The 19,827-nt window shown below is 45.2% G+C and overlaps 2 protein-coding genes across 2 annotated transcripts; both read left to right on the forward strand.

The window, feature by feature from the left end:
• Positions 1-3,963: 3,963 nt before the first annotated feature.
• Positions 3,964-5,171, forward strand: HMX3 (H6 family homeobox 3). Its single transcript, XM_033943504.1, has 2 exons — positions 3,964-4,354; positions 4,529-5,171. Exons 1-2 carry the CDS (start codon positions 4,060-4,062, stop codon positions 5,149-5,151), a joined length of 918 nt encoding a protein of 305 aa, XP_033799395.1. The 5' UTR covers positions 3,964-4,059; the 3' UTR covers positions 5,152-5,171.
• A 132-nt stretch (positions 5,172-5,303) lies between these two features.
• HMX2 (H6 family homeobox 2) lies at positions 5,304-15,573 on the forward strand. Its single transcript, XM_033943505.1, has 4 exons — positions 5,304-5,409; positions 7,513-7,640; positions 13,788-14,021; positions 14,616-15,573. Exons 2-4 carry the CDS (start codon positions 7,520-7,522, stop codon positions 15,110-15,112), a joined length of 852 nt encoding a protein of 283 aa, XP_033799396.1. The 5' UTR covers positions 5,304-5,409; positions 7,513-7,519; the 3' UTR covers positions 15,113-15,573.
• Positions 15,574-19,827: the final 4,254 nt, after the last annotated feature.

Genomic DNA, 19,827 nt, shown 5'->3' on the forward strand with positions numbered 1-19,827 from the left:
GTGTGTATTACTATTTGAACAAAGGTTTAGACAGTTTCCTGGAGGAAAAGTCCATAATCTGTTATTAAGACATGGGGAAAGCCTCTGCTTGCCCTGGATTGGTACAATGGAATGTTACTACTCTTTGAGTTTTGGCCAGGTACTAGTGACCTGGATTGGCCACCGTGAGAACGGGCTACTGGGCTTGATGGACCATTGGTCTTTATCTCCTCCCTAGGAGCCACTTTAGATACCCTAGATGTCACATCTTTCAGCTATGCTGATGACATAACCATAATCCTCCCATTCGACCCATCAGAGACCACCACCACAACAAAGCTAGAAACAACCTTAGACACAGTAGAAAAATGGATGATGGATCACAAACTACAACTAAATTCTGAAAAAACAAAATTCCTTTTGCTCGAAAAAGCCCAAACTCCTACCATCACTGAACTGAAAATCAAAAATACCAAATACCCAATACAACCCGAACTAAAACTCCTAGGAGACAGATGTTGCACAATGCAGCCCCAGATCAACAAAACAACCCAGAAAGCTTTTCTAACCATGAGAAATCTCCGTAAAATCAGAAAATTCTTTGACCAAGCACAATTTAGACTAATCGTCCAATCCCTAGTCTTAGGTCTGCTGGATTATTGCAACTCCCTATATCTTCCTTGTCCAGCCACTATGATAAAACAACTCCAGACCATACAAAACACCGCCCTCAGATTGATCTACTCACTCAAAAAATATGATCACATAACAACTGCCTTCTTAGACTCTCACTGGCTACCCATACAAGCACGAATCCAATTCAAATTCTACTGCCTGATATTCAAAGCATTACACGGCTCTTCCCCCTCCTATCTAAATAACCTCTTAAACCAAATCTCCACCTCAAGACACAGAAGAACCTCGAACCCTTTCGCCTTCCCCCCACTCAAAGGCACACAACGCAAGAAAATGTTTGACAACCTTCTAGCAACACAAGCAGCAAAAATCAACCATTCCATCTCCAATCTTATGACAATATCAGACAACTTCAAAACATTCAGAAAAGAAATCAAAACCCTGCTTTTCAAAAAATTCATCCAAATATCTTAACCCCTCCTCTTTTACCTCCAGAAGATTCACCTACCTTCAGATAACCTTCCCCCAAATTACCCACCTTAACACCTTCCAATTAAACAAATACCATAAATAGATTGTAACTTACCCTCTCTAACTGCATTCCATATGTATTTTTCATACAGTTCTTCACTGTCAGTTTAATTTCCATCCTATAAATTCACATAGAATTTTTCTTTTTTCAACCATCTTTATTTTCTCTTCTTTATTAATTTCCAGGTACTTTAGTTAGATTGTGAGCCTTCGGGACAGTAAGGGAATTTTTTAAGTACCTTCTTACTTCTCATTTATAATCTTAATGTATATTTTCTTCAAACCGCTTAGAACCTAACGGATGTAGCGGTATATAAGAAATAAATTACATTACATTACATTGGTCTGACCCATTAAGGCTATTCTTAGAAACATAGAAACATAGAACATGATGGCAGAAAAGGGCCATGGCCCATCTAGTCTGCCCACCCTAATGGCCCACCCCCTAACTACCTCCATGAAGAGATCCCACATGCCAATCCCATCTTTTCTTAAAATCTGGCACGCTGCTGGCCTCAATTACCTGTTGTGGAAGATTATTCCAGCGATCAACCACCCTTTCGGTGAAGAAATATTTTCTTGTGTTGCCATGAAATTTCCCACCCCTGATTTTCAACGGATGCCCTCTTGTTGCCGTGGGTCCTTTAAGGAAAAAGAGATCCTCTTCCACCTCGATACGGTGACATATTTGAACGTCTCGATCATGTCTCCCCTCTCTCTGCGTTCCTCGAGTGAGTACAGCTGCAACTTACCCAGTCGTTCCTCATACGGGAGATCCTTGAGTCCTGAGACCATCTTGGTGGCCATTCGCTGAACCGACTCAACTCTCCGCACATCTTTTTGATAATGCGGCCTCCAGAATTGTACACAGTATTCCAGATTGGGTCTCACCATGGATCTGTACAAAGGCATTATGACCTCGGGCTTACGGCTGACGAAACTTCTACGGATACAGCCCATGATTTGTCTAGCCCTGGATGAAGCTTTCTCCACTTGATTGGCAGTCTTCATGTCTTCGCTAATAATCTTAAGGCGAGGATCCACCATGGAGAAATATAGAGGCATTATAATATTATCGGTCTTATTTACCATCCCTTTCCTAATAATTCCTAGCATCCTGTTTGATTATTTTGTTTTTGCCACAGCTGCACACTGAGCAGAAAATTTCATCATAAGAACATAAGAATTGCCAAGTATCCTGTTTCCAACAGTAGCCAACCCAGGTCCCAAGTACCTAGCTAGATGCCAGGAAGTAAAACAGATTTTATGCTGTTTATCCCACTGCTTATTCCTAGGACAGCAGGGAAAAATGCTTGAGCACCTGAATAAATTCATGTAAACAGTTCTGATCTCCCCTGGGATAATGGTATAGAAAATGGAATAAATAAATAAAATTGTTCTTATTTTCTTATTTAACTCCCCCACCCCAGCTCTTCAGGGCTGAAGGTGAATTCTGATTCTGCACTCACCCAGCTGGATTGCAGCAGAAAGGTTTCCGAAAGTGAGTTGGGCAGGAAAAAGTGGGATCAAGAACAACTTCCAAGAAAGTTTCTGATCTGGGGTGTTTCTCCCTGTCTCACCTCTTCAAGAGAGAGTTTGCATATAATGTGTCTGCTTTCCCATTTACATTTTGGGTTCCTGTTATGCAGTAAGGGGTGTAGCTATAAGACCTTCTTCGATAGGACCCTGGCATTTCAAGCTGGTAGGCAACAATCTTGGTTAGGTAAATGTATTCAGCAAGCTATGTTATCCTATTGCAGTTTTCGGAAATTAATTAAGACCACTTTGTTCGATACGTTTATTATTTAGTGAGTTTTATTATTGAAATTCTATTTTATAAATATCTGTATTTTTTTTTACTGTATTATTGCATTTTGCTGATTCTCCAGCTCTTTTTAGTGTAAACTGCCTAGAACTTTTGGTTTGGTTATTATTATTATTATTACAGTATTAGTCGAATTTATTTTCACCTCCCATGAAACGTCGCTCATTCCGAAGGGTAGCGCAGCCGGTGGCCAGCAGATGGCGCCTCTTATCTTTTTCTAATCCAGCACCTGTTTCCTTGAAGAAAACACGACAGGTTGACTTTTATTATTTCTCAATTAATGAGGATATTGTAAGTGCAACGTTCATATTTGCAATTTCGTTTGGGATGAATGTGTTTGGCTTAAAAATAACGGAAACGGAGATTTCAGCAGCTCCAAAAAGGAGCTTTTTTTTTTTTTTTTTGGAATGAACCTGGGCTGCCTTAAATTAAGATTAAATATTAAAAGCACAGCTATTTACTGCACCGAACGAATTGTTATAGGGTTGTGCAAAAGATTTGTCTCCATTCGGTAGGATGCCCAATGAGATTTTCCTGTTCAAATACAAGTCCAAGTAAATCGTTTTTCTCCCTTTCGATTCAATTTTGTTTCGTGTCATCAGAGCAAAATGATCTCTTTGAGCGCATTCTGCCTTTTGTCTTAAAGGTTGCATCTGAAATGCAGTGAGAAATGTTGGGGGAAATGATAACGAATAAGGAGGAAAGTAAACGAAAGCGGAGCCGAAAGATCCGGAGCTCTGGCTCAGTAGCCCCCAGAGAGTCTGGCCCGGGACTAGTGCGTTGAATTGCAGCTCCCTTTGCGGGGGGGGGGGGGGGTCCAGGTGGGCCAGCACTCTGCCTGCCCCCTCCCAGTCAGGCTGGCAGCAGCGCGCTGAGGGCAGTGCTGGGCGCAGGGAGCTGCCTGCTGCCTGCTAATGGTCCGGTCCTCATTTGCTGCCTAATTGCACTATATAAAGCCAATAAGAGGCGAGCGTTTGTAGCCTAAAAGCAGAGCGGAGCCTTCTTCCTCCTCCTCCTCCTCCCCAGATGCCGGCCCTCAGCCCTTAGCCCCTCGCCTTCCCTGCCTCTGCTCCCTACCTGCCTCTGCCATGCCTGAGACAGCCCAAGACAGCTCCAGCGCCCCAGCCAAGGACTCCCCCTTCTCCATCAAGAGTCTGCTGACCTGCGAGCCCCCCCGCATCTCCCGGCCCCCCAAGGCTCTCTTTACCCCGCTGAAGGGCGCCCTGGACTCGCCCACCTTCGCCCTCTCCCCGCTGGCCGAGCTGCCCTTCCCTCGCCTGGAGATCCCGGCGGCTCCCAGGTTCGCCCTGCCCGCACATTATCTGGACCGCTCCCCGGCATGGTGGTACCCCTACACCCTGGGCTCCGGAACCCGCACACAAGGTACTGGCTCTGGTACTCGGGGTGGGTGGGGGGTGGGGGGGGATTAAATTAGCTGAAAAGTGAGGAGGCCGGAGGAGCTCGAACTTTGCAAGGCGTCTTTCGTTTTCGGCCCTTTTCGTTTCGTCTTTCTCGTTAGGCATCGCTAACTTTGTCTCTTCTATGTGTCCTCCCCAGCTCCCGAGAAGACGCTGCTCCTGGGCTCCTCGTCCCCGGCTTCGGGGGCAGACCGAGACTCCCCGGACCCCCTGCAGCAGCTCAAGCCCAGCCCCGAGGCCAAAGAGAGGGAGTCCAAGAGCCCCGACGAGATCGTCCTGGAGGAGAGCGAGCCCGAGGACGGGCCCAAGAAGGAGGAGAGTGGCGAGGAGTGGCGCCGGCGGGACGAGAGCCCCGAGAAGAAGCCCTGCCGCAAGAAGAAGACCCGCACCGTCTTCTCCCGGAGCCAGGTCTTCCAGCTGGAGTCCACCTTCGACCTCAAGAGGTACCTGAGCAGCTCGGAGCGGGCGGGCCTGGCCGCCTCCCTGCACCTCACCGAAACCCAGGTCAAGATCTGGTTCCAGAACCGCCGCAACAAGTGGAAACGGCAACTGGCCGCCGAGCTGGAGGCGGCCAACCTGAGCCACGCCGCGGCCCAGAGGATCGTGCGGGTGCCCATCCTGTACCACGAGAACTCGGGCGCCACCGAGCCGGGCGCTCCGGCCGCCACCGTGCCGGCCAGCCAGCCGCTGCTCACCTTCCCGCACCCCGTCTACTACTCGCACCCGGTGGTGACCTCGGTGCCGCTGCTGCGGCCCGTCTGAGGACAACGGATCACTTTTGTACCTTTGGCTTTTCTGTGCTGGACTTCAGGAGCACAAGCCGAAAACGACAGTTCGGCTTTCCTTGCCGAAACCGGGTGTGAAGCGAGCTATTTCGTTCCAAGAGAAATGACACTTGTGAAATAATTGTATTTTGAAGCGTGCAATATGAAGAGGACGCCGTTTTTCTCTTAATTCGAGCAGAAATACCGAAAAGATGGGACATGATTCGTAATTTGACGCTTACAACGAAATTATCATGTTTGTATTTATTTATTGTTACCTGATTTTGCAGCGCTTTAAGTGAAGGACAATCATATTGAGCTGAAATTTCATTTATCCAAAATGTTTTTCCAAAGTCCCCGTTCGGCTTCACAACATTTTAGGGAACAGGGTCCCAGCAAGTGCCCCCAGCCCATCTCAGCCTAAATATTTTGGGGTTCAGAATATGTGTGGTGAAAGCCAAAAAGCCTGAACCCGCTCTCTCTAACACTCAAAATACAGATCCACGGGCTCATTTTCAAAGCCTTTCGACAGCGCTTTGCAAATGAGCCTCTCAACGTTTACGGTTTAAGTTCCAGCAAACCAAGGCTTTCTTTTCACTAAATTGGAACTGGAAAGGCTGAATCGATTAAGGGAAATTAGAAAGAGCGCTTTGGGACCTTCCAGGGCCGGAGCGCAGAAATGTTCGGCAGATCCACTTTCGTTTCAGCCAACGGCAGGTTTCGGTCATTTTGAATCTTGGTTCAGTCTTGTAAAATAGAATATTTATAATATTTCACAAAGCTGGAGAAGAGCAGCTTGTTGGATGCAGTGTTGAAGGGGACTTGGGCAAAATCCTAATTGTGAAATGCCACCGAACCCAAATGTTAGCAGCCAGACAGAGAACCAGTGGCCCCATCGGGCTACAAGAAAGATCTTTTGGGTGCTGGAAAGTTCTCAGCCCAAGCAAGAACCTCCTAAATCCTGAGCGCTATTTTGCCACCAATTGGCAGAAACGAAATCTTGTGTTTTTGACATTGTTTCAAATCAGTGATTAAACCATATGCAGGTCGGGCTGAGAACTTTTCATCCCCCCCCCCCCCCCCCCCATTTCAAAAAGGGAACTAGAATTGAAGTTGTACCAAACTGATTTATTTGGACAAGGAATTTCCCAATCCCAGTTCTGTTTTCTGATGAACTGTCTGGACTTCAGAAGCAGAGACAAATTTCTCCCCTAAAGCTCACAAAGGTGGTGGTGGTGGGGGGAAACAATTGCCTGTGGTGGTGGTGGGGGGAGCATAACAGACATGCAGGAGGAGCCTGGGGGGGGGGGAGGCCCGGCGGTGCAGGCGCGCAAATGGGGCCACTGCAGGCGCTCCAGGTCTCGGGATGCGCGTCTAAATGCCCGCTGCAAGCACCGTTGGCCAAAGCCACCTGCCCCAGCTTCTGGCCCCCACTCAGAGGCTCTTGGCTTGTCCCCAGATCTTTTGGAGTTTGCTTTCACTTGGACCTCGCCTGGCTGATTTGATTCTTTCTTTATTTAAGAGATAAATATCGTTTTCAGTTGATAGAAAACTGCTCAAAATAATTTTTGTGTGTGTGCTTGTGTCAAAGTTTTGAAGGAAAATAAAGACCCATTTATCTGGCGTTGCTTTTGAATAGAAATGTGTCGTAAATGAAAAATAAACAGAAAATTGTGAGTCAAAGTATGGTGTCCTTTGTGTAAAGCAGAAACAAGGTGAAGCCTTGGAGTGTTTGCTCTACTAACTCCGGGAGACGTCCAGGGCAGCTCATTAAAGTGTTGCAACAGCAAACAGCCCTGCAGATTCCTCCGTGGACTCGGTTCTTGACTGACCCGGTCTTTACTAGCTGTCAAATGACTCGTTTGTTACAAGTACAGCCTGTCCCTCGCTGTCTCTCAGTTGGGGGTGGGGGGGTGGGGTGATGGCTTGAGAAAAGACAGGTGGACTTTGGGGACCCGCTAGGCTTCAAGGATGGCATTTGGTCAGGACCTCTTGTCGCCTTCCCTGGCACGCTGAATATTTCATGAAGGCCCCCCTTCATCATCAGGTGCCATCAGGCCATCCTTGTGCAGCGCTCCCTCCCTCCGTGACTGCTCTAGAGCCAGCTTGGGGACCCTCCTCTGCAGCTCGCTCTCCATGCAAAGCAGCCCCCTCCCCAAATCCCAGCCAGGGGCATTCGGGGCCCACCAAGAACGGACTGGCCGGCAAGCTGGGCCACTTGTGTTGATCGCTGGCAAATCTGTGCGCTCTCTGGCAATTAAAGCCCAGGCGCTTCTCCAGCTCTGTTTTGAGACTGACTGAACCGATCTCGCTTGGCTGTTTGTATTAATAACATACATGTATTTCTTTTATTTGGTAGTAAATAGATGGTTTCTGTGTATAGCAAACAGCCGAGAGAAAGAGATAAAAGTTGGCAGACAGCAGGAGCCAGAAGAGAAGAGAGAAGAGCCCGAAAGGATCGAAGTTGCTCTGCCACAACTTCAGCAGGTTGGTGCTTTCAATTGCTCATTTTGCCCCCCCATCTTGAAAGGCAGCCTGGCCCCTGCTGGCGGCTCCTCTCTGCAGGCTCAGCTGCATGGGGGGCCACGAATGCTGCGGGTTGGGGGCCACTGAGCTCCGTCCCTTGCCCATGACCTTGGCTCTGCCTTCCAAGGGCCAAATTAGCCCTTGATGGCTGCAATCGGAGGACAGAAGTTTTGAGCTGCCCCTGCACACAAACATTGCTTAAACGTCTAAAGCGATTCAGGACCAACGTTGCTGCTGAGCTCTGGAGTCTAACTGCGTTTGGGGGGGGGGTTCTCCCCTCCCAGCAGCAGAAGATGGAGGATTCAGCCATTTTTCCCTTCTGGCAAACGTAGGCTAGAAAGGAAGAAGACCTCTCACTGCTGGGCTTCCCCCCCCCCCCCCCGACCCCAAACGCTGAATTAGCTAAAGTTTCATCAATTCCGTAGAGTTTAAAGTCAAAGCAGAAAGGCAGGAAAAAAAGTACAGCTCCAGGGTCTGCTTTTGGGGTTTGGTGCTCGAGTTTTTGAAAAGCCTCCCTTGCTCTTGGAGCGATTTTGAACGGGAGATGACATTTAAACGTTTATTTACAGATACTGCTTTTGGACAGAAGTCTGGCGCCTCCCTCCCTGGCTCTGATGGGCTCCTTTCTCTCTCTCGGGGGGGGGGGGGGCTCTTTAGCAGTCTTGGTTTTAGGGGTCCAATGAGCCACTTACTTCACTGGGGGGGGGGGTTCTTCTTATCTCTGCCTCCCCCCCCCACCGGTCCCTAATGTTTGGAGAAAATCTTTGAAAGTGTTTTTGCTCTTCGGAGCTGGTATCGATGGAGAATAGCTGGCATCAGATTTTCATCAAAGTTCTATTAAGTGAAACATAGGTTGCGGGGCAGCCTCTGATTGAAACAGTTTAAATTTTAATTGTGTTTTTAATTTGACATATAGTTGCAGAAAGGAATGACACTGCAACGCCAAAGGGCGGTCGATTTCCTTAATTTCTCCCAGAGGAATTGATGAGTCTATCAGGGCACTAGATTGAAAACGCATTAGATTCTCGGGTTAGCTTGTTAATTGGAACTTGATGGATAGGCGCTGGCCTTAGACTAGGCTGATCCAATCTGCAGCACGCTCCCTTTTCCAATAAATTACACAATTCATTTTGCAAGCGCAGATTACATAAATTGCACACCTCTGGGGCTCCCCTTTTCCGCCCAAAAGCGCATTGCCAGATGTCATTTGCTCCAGCAAGGCTCCTGAATGAAAATCGAAATATAATCAACGTTTATACTTAGAAAATTTATTGTGATCATTTTCTCTGCTAATTTCCTTATTTTAAAGTTTGGACGAGCCATAGATCATAATCCGGCCTCTGCAAAGAGGGGAGCTAGGTTTCATATTTATCGAAGGATCAAACTTCTCTATGGCTTCATCTGTCGTTGCTGAGGGAGCCCCTGGATTTTGAGGGCACATTTGTTCGGGGCTGCTGTCTGCTCACTGCACAGGGGCGGGAGGGCCTTGTGCAGCTGACAGATGAGGCCACTTTGTACATTCAGACCGACAAGGATGCATCAGAGGCGTCCATTTAGCTGTGACAGAGCAGATTTTCCGCCTTGTCTAGGAGGGTTGTAAATTCTGTCTCATAGTTAGAAGGTCCACAACCCCCCCCCCCTCCAAAGGCTCTTTTCTACGTTGGAAACTTGTTTCCAAAAACTCAAGCTGAAGCTTTTTATGTTGTAACTAGAGTTTAAATAAAAGGCGACCTATAGATTCCTTCCTAAACCATGCACAGTAAACGGATCTTTATAGCAAATTAATACAAACACTTGATAATTCAATCAGAACCGGTAAATAAGAATTCACAAACATTCCCTAATACAAATAGAAGGGCGCATTCCAGGGACTTGGCATCTTAGGGAGACTGGCAGAGCAGAGCCCACCTTCCAAGGGGGTGCTGAAAAGTTCTCAGCCCAACCAAGACGAGAATGAGCTGGATACGGTTCAATGAAAGCTCTGAAATAATGTTCCCAAAAAAATAAAAAGTAATAATAATAAAAAAAACACCTCCGAGAATTTCGTTTCTGCAAATTGGCGCTTAACGAAATAACACTCTTTTCACCTACAGAATTGAGGAAGTTGCTTGGTCGGGCTCAGCACTTTCCAGCACCCCCTGGAACAGTCTCACCACTCCTGGGGAGGGAAAATGCGCTCAGTATTCGTTAAGGGGAAACAGAGCGTTACTGAGACCCCCATTCGATCCAGTTCTGATACATTTGCAAGCGGATTATAAATACTGCAAAGAACTAAAATACATTGATATAATTCTTTGTAGTTTATTTTCTTTACTGCAACCTGTTAAAACAAAATGTCTCTCTTTTACAGCTGAATGTCTTCGCTTTTATTTTTTTAATAGGATTCTACGATTGGGTTTTCTTTTTAGTCTGTCTTTTATATACTTTTATCCTTTTGTGCTGTGCGTCTTATTTGACCATTTGCTTTTTTTTCTCGATGCCTTTTTCCCTTAATTTTGTTTTTTCCCAAAAATGTAAAATTATAAAAGCTGAAAAATATCAATGTTGTCCTTCAATCCGCTGCTTTTTCTTGTCTCAGACAAGCCGCATTCAGCCTTTTGCCACGGATTCCTTAATAAACCTGTAAGAATAGATTTAAACACTTTATTGTAAATTGAGTTTTTTTTTTTCCTTCTCTGGTAGTGAAATCTGGGACACAGGCTGTAGTGTTAACATTTGTGCTATTGGTCTAAGTGAGGAGGACACAGTTATTACCACAAAAAAAGCGTCTTTTCTCTAATCAAAGCGGCTTAAACCCAATATGACAATCTCTCCTTTCCCCATTTAATGACCTTCTGTGCAGCCACCTCAGGGATGAGGAACCCAGCAGCACTAGTGAACGTCAGTGAATGTAAATCGATTGCTAACACTATCCCTGTTATAGTTCAAGTATTATTAAACATTATTTGCGTGTATGTTGCGGCACATTAAAGTAGAGGAAATCTTGAAAGCACCGGGGGGGAGGGGGAGGGGAGGGGGAGCATCGAAAATTGACAACGCAAATTCGAATTGTTGATGCTTTCAATAAACTTTCGGTATTTCTTCAAGGCTCACTTTCCAGGTAAATTGTCCGCTTTCTTTATAAATGAAGCTACTTGTCATAAGGCCCAATGAATGAAGAGACTTTAGCTTCCGTCTGTTTGGGTCCAAGGGGGTGTATGGAGTGTGTGTGTGGGGGGGGGGGAGGGAGGGGACAGAGTGTATGAAAGAGAGACAGTGAGTTAACCTATATGTGCCTATGTGTTTGTGTGTGATTGTATGACTGTGTCTGTGTGAAAGTGGTGAGTGTAAGTGAAGCGCATGAAAGCACAGGTAAATAATGTGTGTCAGTGTGAGAGAGAGAGCAGTGAGTGTTTGTATCAGTGTATGTGAGAGAGAGCTGTAGTGTTTCAGTGTGTGTGTGTGTGAGAGAGAGAGAGAGAGAGAGAGAGAGGGAGAGAGCAATGAGTGTTGTGTGTGCGGGAGAGAGAGCAGTGAGTGGTGTGTGTGAGGGAGAGAGCAGTGAGTGTTGTGTGTGTGTGAGGGAGAGAGAGCGATGACTGTTGTGTGTGTGTGTGAGGGAGGGAGAGAGAGCAGTGAGTATTGTGTGTGTGTGTGAGGGAGGGAGAGAGAGCAGTGAGTATTGTGTGTGTGTGTGTGTGAGGGAGAGAGAGAGAGCAGTGAGTGGTGTGTGTGAGGGAGAGAGCAGTGAGTGTTGTGTGTGTGTGAGGGAGAGAGAGCGATGACTGTTGTGTGTGTGTGTGTGTGTGTGAGGGAGGGAGAGAGAGCAGTGAGTGTTGTATGTGTGTGTGTGTGTGAGGGAGAGAGAGAGAAAGCAGTGAGTGTAGTGTGTGTGAGGGAAAGAGAGCAGTGAGTGTTGTGTGTGTGTATGTGTGTGAGGGAGGGAGAGAGAGCAGTGAGTGTTGTGTGTGTGTGAGGGAGAGAGAGCAGTGAGTGTTGTGTGTGTGTGTGTGAGGGAGAGAGAGCAGTGAGTGTTGCGTGTGAGGGAGAGAGAGCAGTGAGTGTTGTGTGTGTGTGTGTGTGAGGGAGAGAGAGAAGTGAGTGTTGTGTGTGTGTGAGGGAGGGAGAGAGAGCAGTGAGTGTTGCGTGTGAGGGAGAGAGCAGTGAGTGTTGTGTGTGTGTATGTGTGTGAGGGAGGGAGAGAGAGCAGTGAGTGTTGTGTGTGTGTGTGAGGGAGAGAGAGCAGTGAGTGTTGTGTGTGTGTGTGTGAGGGAGAGAGAGCAGTGAGTGTTGTGTGTGTGAGGGAGAGAGAGCAGTGAGTGTTGCGTGTGAGGGAGAGAGAGCAGTGAGTGTTGTGTGTGTGTCTCTCTGTGTAGACAGGAACCAGGACGGAGTGCGGGACGGTAACTTAAATGATATTTCAGCGAGGGGTCTTTCCGGGTTAATGAGCTGACATCATGATTAAAGCTGACCATTTGTAATGTGTCTGGACCCCGGTGTAAAGGTTAATGTGCTGAAGAGCCCAGGCAGCAACCTGCACCTGCCTCTCTCTGGGGGGAGGAGTGACCCAAGGGGAGAAAAGGGTACCACTTGGGGGGGGGGGGATATGAGCCTTCCTTCCTCTACACGGGGCACCTTTCTGGAATGGATTAATCCTTGCAAGCACTTAAAGACGTCATGTGACCATCACCCAACTACATTATACCCGCTTTATTCAATAAAACAGACGTAATATGCTAATTTGCAGTTAATGAAAATGTCATTTTAAAACGTCCTGATATTTGTCTCTATTGATTTTGAAATTCACATTTAGTGTAATTCTTTCTTTTCATCCCAAATTTGCTAGGATATCCTTGCACCACCCAGGAAAATTTGTGGGAGATCTATACCTCCTTCTGGCCAGAGATCTGTTTTGCCCATGACATTGAACTGTGTAAATTTATGTCGGGGATTCGAACCCAGGGTTTTAGATCTGATCAGCCCAAGATTTACCCCCTAGCAACAGATCAATGACATCTGTGCTGGAGCACTGCCAGGAATCAGCCCAGCAGTCAAATAAAAATTTCGGGGCAGGTTTATACTGTAACTGTTCAGAGCCCATCACGAGGACCTGGTGCTCGGATGGGATTAACCTCCCCTCCTCCCCCCCCCCCCCCCCCGGACTTAGGAGCTGTGCAGGGGATCTAATGCAAGCGGCCAGGTGGATTGTGCAAAGCCTAGACCGAGCCTAGGCTCCACTTTAGGCCGGTTCGATTCGTTTTCTCCACATTCTCGGCCCCGTCGGATACTCGTTTCCTTAGATGAGAAAATGCAGCTGCAGAAATCATCATTAGCCTGACCCCCAGTTGTTAATGGTAATGACACCGTTCCAAAGGGAAGGAATTCCAGCTCCTAATGCAGAGAGAAACAAAATCGGGCTTTTCCCCTTTCTGCCCTTGAATTGCAACCTGCTGTGAATGCGCCCAAGCCCCGGTCCCACCCCGTCTCTCTGGGCTAAGTCAGAAAGAAGCAAGATTTGGCTTTAGCAATGATTTTGCCACTGGTGTTTCGTTAAGAGCCAATTTGCAGAAACGAAATTGTTTCAGATTGGGCTTGTAATGGCTTTTTCTGGTCCTGCTTCGTCATTTTGGAGGAGCTGGTGGGAGCCCATGGGGGTCTCTGCATCGCTTCCTTCAAAGCTCACCTTCTTTGAAATGGGGAACTGAAACCTTGTGAAGTTCTTTCATAGGTGAAGGCAAAGTGAAAGGAACATTTTATTCCCTTTTTTTAAAAAATGGTAACGGACCTTCACTGAAAATGTTTACTTTCGGAGATGCGTGAGCCGTACGAGGCGCATAAACGGACAGGCAAAGAGATTCAGCTACGCGGAGAGAAAAAAAGACACAGATAAGATGAGCCGGTCCCTCCAGTGCAAGGACATAGCGCTCCTTATCTACAACTTTTGTGCTGTGTGTGTAGATTAAAATGTGGTGTGTTCTCTTTGTTGCTTCTGCTCGCTCAGCCAGCACACTTTCTAGACAGGCGAGATGCGGGTGCAGCAGGGGCCAGGCTGGGGGGGGGGGGGGGGACTCAGAGCTCCTAGGATCGCAGGCCCCAGCAGTCACCCTCTGTCTTCTGCTTCCTCCTCAGCACAAGCAGCCATGAGCAGCAAGCAGGAAAGCAGCAAGAGCAACCCAGCCCCGCTCTCCACCTTCAGCATCCAGTCCATCCTGCAGGGCAGCACATCGGAGGGAGCCCTGGGCCGGCGCAAGAGGAGTCCCTCCCTGAGCTCTGACCAAGAGGAGCCTGATGATAGCTGGACGGGCCGCGGCTGCCTGTGCCCAGAAGCCCGGAGCGCCTCCTGCAGCCCCCGAGCCTGTGCAGGTGAGTAGCGCAGACAGCACAGATGCCTGCTCCCAGATCGTGTTTGGATGGCAGATTCCAATTTGCTCTCTGATGATTTTAGGGATCAGAAGTGGGAGATAGCGCTCAGTATGGCTAGAGACAAAGGCTACCTGCCCGTTGAGGCATTCAGATTTAGCAGGGGAATTATCAGTCACGGCTTTTCTCCTTCCCATCAGCCAGGTTTTGTGCTAGTTTTTACCCAGGATTTTGTCCTTGATAAACCTGTTACAAAACTTAAATGCATGAGCCTTACTGCAGTCCTCACCCTATTGGTGCTCCCTGTTCACTTGTGAAAGATGGGAAGCGGGGTGCCTGCCAACCGTTTTTAACCTTTCTTTTGAAAGCAGAAGAATGAAGAAAGGTCAAAAGGCCTCAATTACAACTTGTTTGCCAAAAGGGAAGTGAAAACCCAGTCCTGAAGCAGTACTTAAAATCAGCTTTAATTCAGAGAAGGTATGCCTGGATTTTTAAGGCTTGGCATCCCTTCCAAATCTCCAGGACTGGCTTTTTGTAAAAGGGCCACTGAACTGCCCCTGGCTGCAGGCAACTCACCTCTTCTGTCTGTTTTTACAGGTGACACCAAGGGCAGCGGAGCAGGGCTGGGTTCCGAGAGATCTCCCCAGGAGGCCAAAGGCAAACCCTTCCCATCTAGCCCTTCATCCCCAGGGGACAGGCAGGGAAGTTCAGCCAAGAAGAAGACCCGCACAGTCTTCTCCCGGAGTCAGGTCTACCAGCTGGAGTCCACCTTCGACATGAAGAGGTACTTGAGCAGCTCGGAGAGAGCTTGTCTGGCCTCCAGCCTTCAGCTTACAGAGACCCAGGTGAAAACCTGGTTCCAGAACCGCAGGAACAAGTGGAAGAGGCAGTTGTCTGCTGAGCTCGAAGCTGCCAACATGGCCCATGCATCTGCACAGACTTTGGTGGGCATGCCTTTGGTATTCAGGGACACGTCTCTTCTGAGAGTGCCAGTGCCTCGGTCTTTAGCCTTCCCAGCCCCCCTGTATTATCCTAGCAGCAGCATGCCAGCAGCCCTGCCTCTGTATAACCTCTACAGCAAGTTAGACTATTGACAGCTTCTCTGGGAAGACATGACTTCTACATCGATTGGACCATTAAGCGTCTCCACAAGCTGAACCTCCTGGAAAGTTGGAGCCCTGATTACTTCTGCTCTACTCTCTGCCTCTCAATAGCACCTACGGGTTGGGCTGTTGACTGCTTTTGCAGCAGCAGGAATCCATCCCCTCCCATTCGGTGCTGTCTGCTTCATCATGACGGCAACCTGCTTCTTCAAAGGTTAAGAAATACACTGTGTGTATTCATTATTTCTCCTCTTTTATTTATGGACTTATGTCATTTTTTTATGATTTCAATTGGTATGGAGGATCTTGTGCAGTATAAGTGCACAAAGTAGGGGGCAGTTGAGCCCCCCAATCTGACCTCATCAGATTCAGTGATATATCATTTGTAAAATAAAAATGTTTCAGATATGAAAATAGGGGTTCCCTCCCCCAATAAATTAACATTTTAAACATCATGTGTAATTTAATTTCAGTTATGAAAGCAGTTTTGTTAGTCTGTCTTGTCTGTTTAGCTTGTACGCTCTTTTGAGCAGGGACTGTCTTCTTTCATCTGGCACCACTATAGAAATAATTCATAGTAGTAGTTTTGTAGCTGCCAGGCAATCCAGAAAATATAATGGAGACTGGAGAAGTAGTTCTTATGAGGGGGTGCTGAAACGTTCTCAGTCCAAGCAACCAACCTCCTAAATTCGGAGCCTTATTTTGCCACCGTAGCTGAAAAGAGTGTGATCTTATTTCGTTAAGGGCCAATTCGCAGAAGGTTGGGCTGAGAACTTTCCAGCATCCCCTGATAGTAGTTTTTATTATTTTTATCTCTTCTTTGCTTTTGTACTGTTCTTAAACTTTACATCCTGGAGTGTATTCTTCTTCACATGACTATTATTATTCTAACGTCTGGCACATCACAATCGATGTTGACTGGTTTTCACTCCTTTCATTTGGCTGTAAATTGTTCACTGTTCCAAGTAGGGTAGGCTTTTTTTAACAAATCATTTTTATTGTCATTAGATAGAAGATTCACAATAATTTATAACAACAAATTTTAATCAAGCATATGAAGACAAAACCAATTAGAGTGTTGATAACAGTGTCACAAAGCAGCGATACAGTGCAATGAGAATAAAAAGCCAGAATATCCTTAAAAACTGCCAAGGACAATCCTCAACAGAATCCCAAGGAAACAGTCAAAAATAACAATGAGGTGGTTTTGGTTTGTTTGGGTTTTTTTTAATAAAATTGATAGAGTAATGCCTTTTCTATTTAAAAATTCAAAGTATTTTGAGAATCCAGTTAAAGTTGCTCCAAGAGCTCCCAGCACAATTAGTATTTTTAAAACATTTTTCCACTAGTCTTTTCACGTAAATGTGTAAATTATGATTTCTGTTCGTTTTTTTCCCATTTGTTTGTCATCAATTTTACACTCACTGGGAATTGCTAAATCTATGAGCTCTGCATTTGATTTTTCTATTATTATTATGGCTGGTATTAGCCAACCACCTATGTCAGGCTGTGGCGGTTTGGGGGTGGAGCTGAAGGTTATCTGGTTAATAGCGATATTCAAACTGCTAACTGGGTGGCTAGGACAGCAAAATCACTGCCGGTCAGTACTGATCCTCACTTCTTCAGCATAGGCTGGTGACTGGCCAAAATGTAAAAAATAAAATGATCTGCCACAAAAATGCAGAAATAAATTATTAGGAAAAGTCTGAAAAAGTCACACTAGGGTCTGCAGCAAAGGTAGTGAAGGGGCTGCAAAGTGAGGGAGCAGTAAAGCCGCAAGAACATGAAAGCAGTCCCCCCCAACAAAATCTCCCTCAAACACCCTCATAGCCCATCTTCATCAACACACACATTACATTATATTAAAAGTAATTTATTACCTGCATTTACTAATTCTAGTCCAATTCAGCTAACAATGGATGATAGCAGAATCATTTCCAGGAATTCTTTAATATAAAAATAATGCATTAAATTGTTTCAACACAAATTTCCTAAATAAAAAATGTCTTCAGCAATTTTCAAAATGTATGATAATTAAATTCTTGTCTCAAGGAAAAAGAAGAGATGCTGCCTGTTAAGATAAGCTATTAGTAAGGAGTGTATAAAATCGAGCAGATTCGATAGAAGGAAAACTTCCCCACTCCCTGAAGCCATTGAAACGGAGCGTACAGGCAAGAAGTCAAATCAGCATTCAATGACTTTAAAACAAAAACACAAAGCTTGAAATAAATCTGACAATGAAAAAGATGGAAAAAAACAGCCAAGTTGGAGTCTTTGTGCTGCCAATAAAAGCAATATTAACAAACTCTGAGAAAGAACTGATTGTATGAAGAGCCAGAAGTTCAAAAAATCTTTTACATAACAGCTCTTAATTTCTTTCAAGTCAAACAAGTACTCCACACTATTTTATTAATCTGGTTGTTCATGTTTAAAAAATAATCTACTTCCACTCCTAAAATACAGAGGACATATCCTACCCATAATCTGAATTAAATTCTGATAAAGAAAAAAATCAATATTTTGGACGAGGAGAACTATTCGGACAAATTTTTGTTTTACTTAAACACACTGGGGTGCTGAAAAGTTCTCAGCCCAACCAAGAAACAAGGTGAAAACATAGAATTTCGTTTCTGCAAATAAGTGGCAAAATAATGGTCAGAATTTAGGAAGTCAGTTGGTTGGGCTGAGAACTTTTCAGCAACCCTTTCTAACTGATGACCACTTCCTCACCTATCCACTACTTTTAAACACTGCCTTATTTGAATACCTATTTCTGGGTCCCAGTATGGCAATTCTTATGCTCTTAAGAACTCCACACTGGTCATCTGCAGAGCTCAACTGCTGGGCAGGATGGACCATTGGTCTTATGTTCTTAGGGGAAAGAGGTGAGCCTTGAGGAGCTCCACGGGTTCAGATAAAACTTCATTTATTTTCTCCATATACAACCTCAGTTAAAAAAAACAATACTTTAAATCAACTCGGTGTTTTATCAGAGGTATCAATCTCCTGTAATCTATTCATTAACAACTGATGGTTTACCAGGTCAAATGCACTAGATAAACCAAATTGACTCAATAATAGGGAACCTTGAGGTGTTATTGTGGTTAGGACTATTAACTGTTGCATTATTTAGTTAGTAGGGGAACAGAAGCAACAGACCTATAATTTGAAGTATCTAAAGCAGGGGTGTCCAACCTGTGGCCCTGTGAAGTATTTTGTGCGGCCCAGGTCGAGGGCAATGCAGTGTTTTCCTCTGCTGCCCCCGGGTGTTTACTGTCTTGTTGGCTCCCTCCTCTGTCTTGCCCCAGAAACATTTTTTTTCGGCCAATGCGGCCCAGGGAAGCCAAAAGGTTGGACACCCCTGATCTAAAGGATCACCATTTTAATTTTCATAATAGAAGTCAAAACTCTTTGACTTGCCGGCTTAGGAAAATTTCCATTGCTGAAATGTCCATTAATCCATTCTGATAAACATATACAACTGATGGGGAGATGGTCCTCATGAAACGAACAGGGCATGAGTCCAAAATACAATTAGACCATGCATATTTCAAAATCAGATGCCTAACTTCATTAGGGGTCAATGTTTCAACCTGAGTCCAATAAATAAAATCTAAGAGATCCCATCTTATTTTTAAAATAAGCTGAAGTTGGAGTTAGTGACTTTATCAACATTAGTCAAGTGCTCTAGCACATTTTATCATTTCTTTGATCTAAACGTTCTTTCCTACTATCCATTAATTTTAGTTTATAGGTTTTGACAGCTAACCTTCATGCTTTCCTAGTAGCATCTGATGAACATTTTTTTCATCTCCTTTCCAACTTGAGACGTCTGTTTTAAGAATAGTTATTCATTAGAAAACTATAAATCAGATTTTCTACATCTTTTTCTTTGTACCTTTCAAATTTTCCTCACTCATTTTCTGCCAATTGGCCACTATCTTTTGACCACTAATTGTGTCATTTGTTAGTAAACTATCTGCCCTCTGCAAACATTGGATTTCACTGTTGCTTAAAATTATCAGACGCAATCTGTTCTTTCCATTTTATAATAAAATCGAACATGAATTAGGCTGAAACAATAGTTATATCTTCCCAAAGTAAATTAAAATCCCTAATTAAAAAATTATATGCAGAATTAACCACTTGTCTTGAAATAAAATCATACAAGTTTTCCTTAGTGGAACTCCATTTTCATGCAGAACAATAGGCTACTATATAAGAAAGTGAGCCTTGAAAAGACTCATCTGCAAATTTACAGGAAAAAAAATTTCCAGTGCAGGAGAACTGCATGATTCTGTTTTAGTACTTGGGATCTAGCTAGGGACTTAGGACCTAGGTTGGCCACTGTTGGAAACAGGATACTGGGCTTGCTGGACCTTCGATCTGTCCAGGTTCTTATGTACAACCTTAAAAAAGTGTTTTCATATAACTGCAACTCCACTCCCATGTCTCTCACTTCTAGGTAAATGTAAAATCTTATAGTCTAATGAAGAAAGATAATTTAAATGGGACTCATCTAGTGATGTTTCAGTAATAAAGGAAAAACTTGGTTCTTATATGAAACCTATTTACTCTTGATCTTGCATTGCTGTAAAATGCATGAAATGGAGTCCAATGCCTAGTTCACTACATAAGCAGCGGAAGACTTTTTTGTTTGGGGGGGGACCCATCCAAGCTCCACCCCAGACTCTACCCCTCATAAT

Source organism: Geotrypetes seraphini, chromosome 4 (assembly GCF_902459505.1).
Source record: "Geotrypetes seraphini chromosome 4, aGeoSer1.1, whole genome shotgun sequence".
NCBI lineage: Eukaryota > Metazoa > Chordata > Amphibia > Gymnophiona > Dermophiidae > Geotrypetes > Geotrypetes seraphini.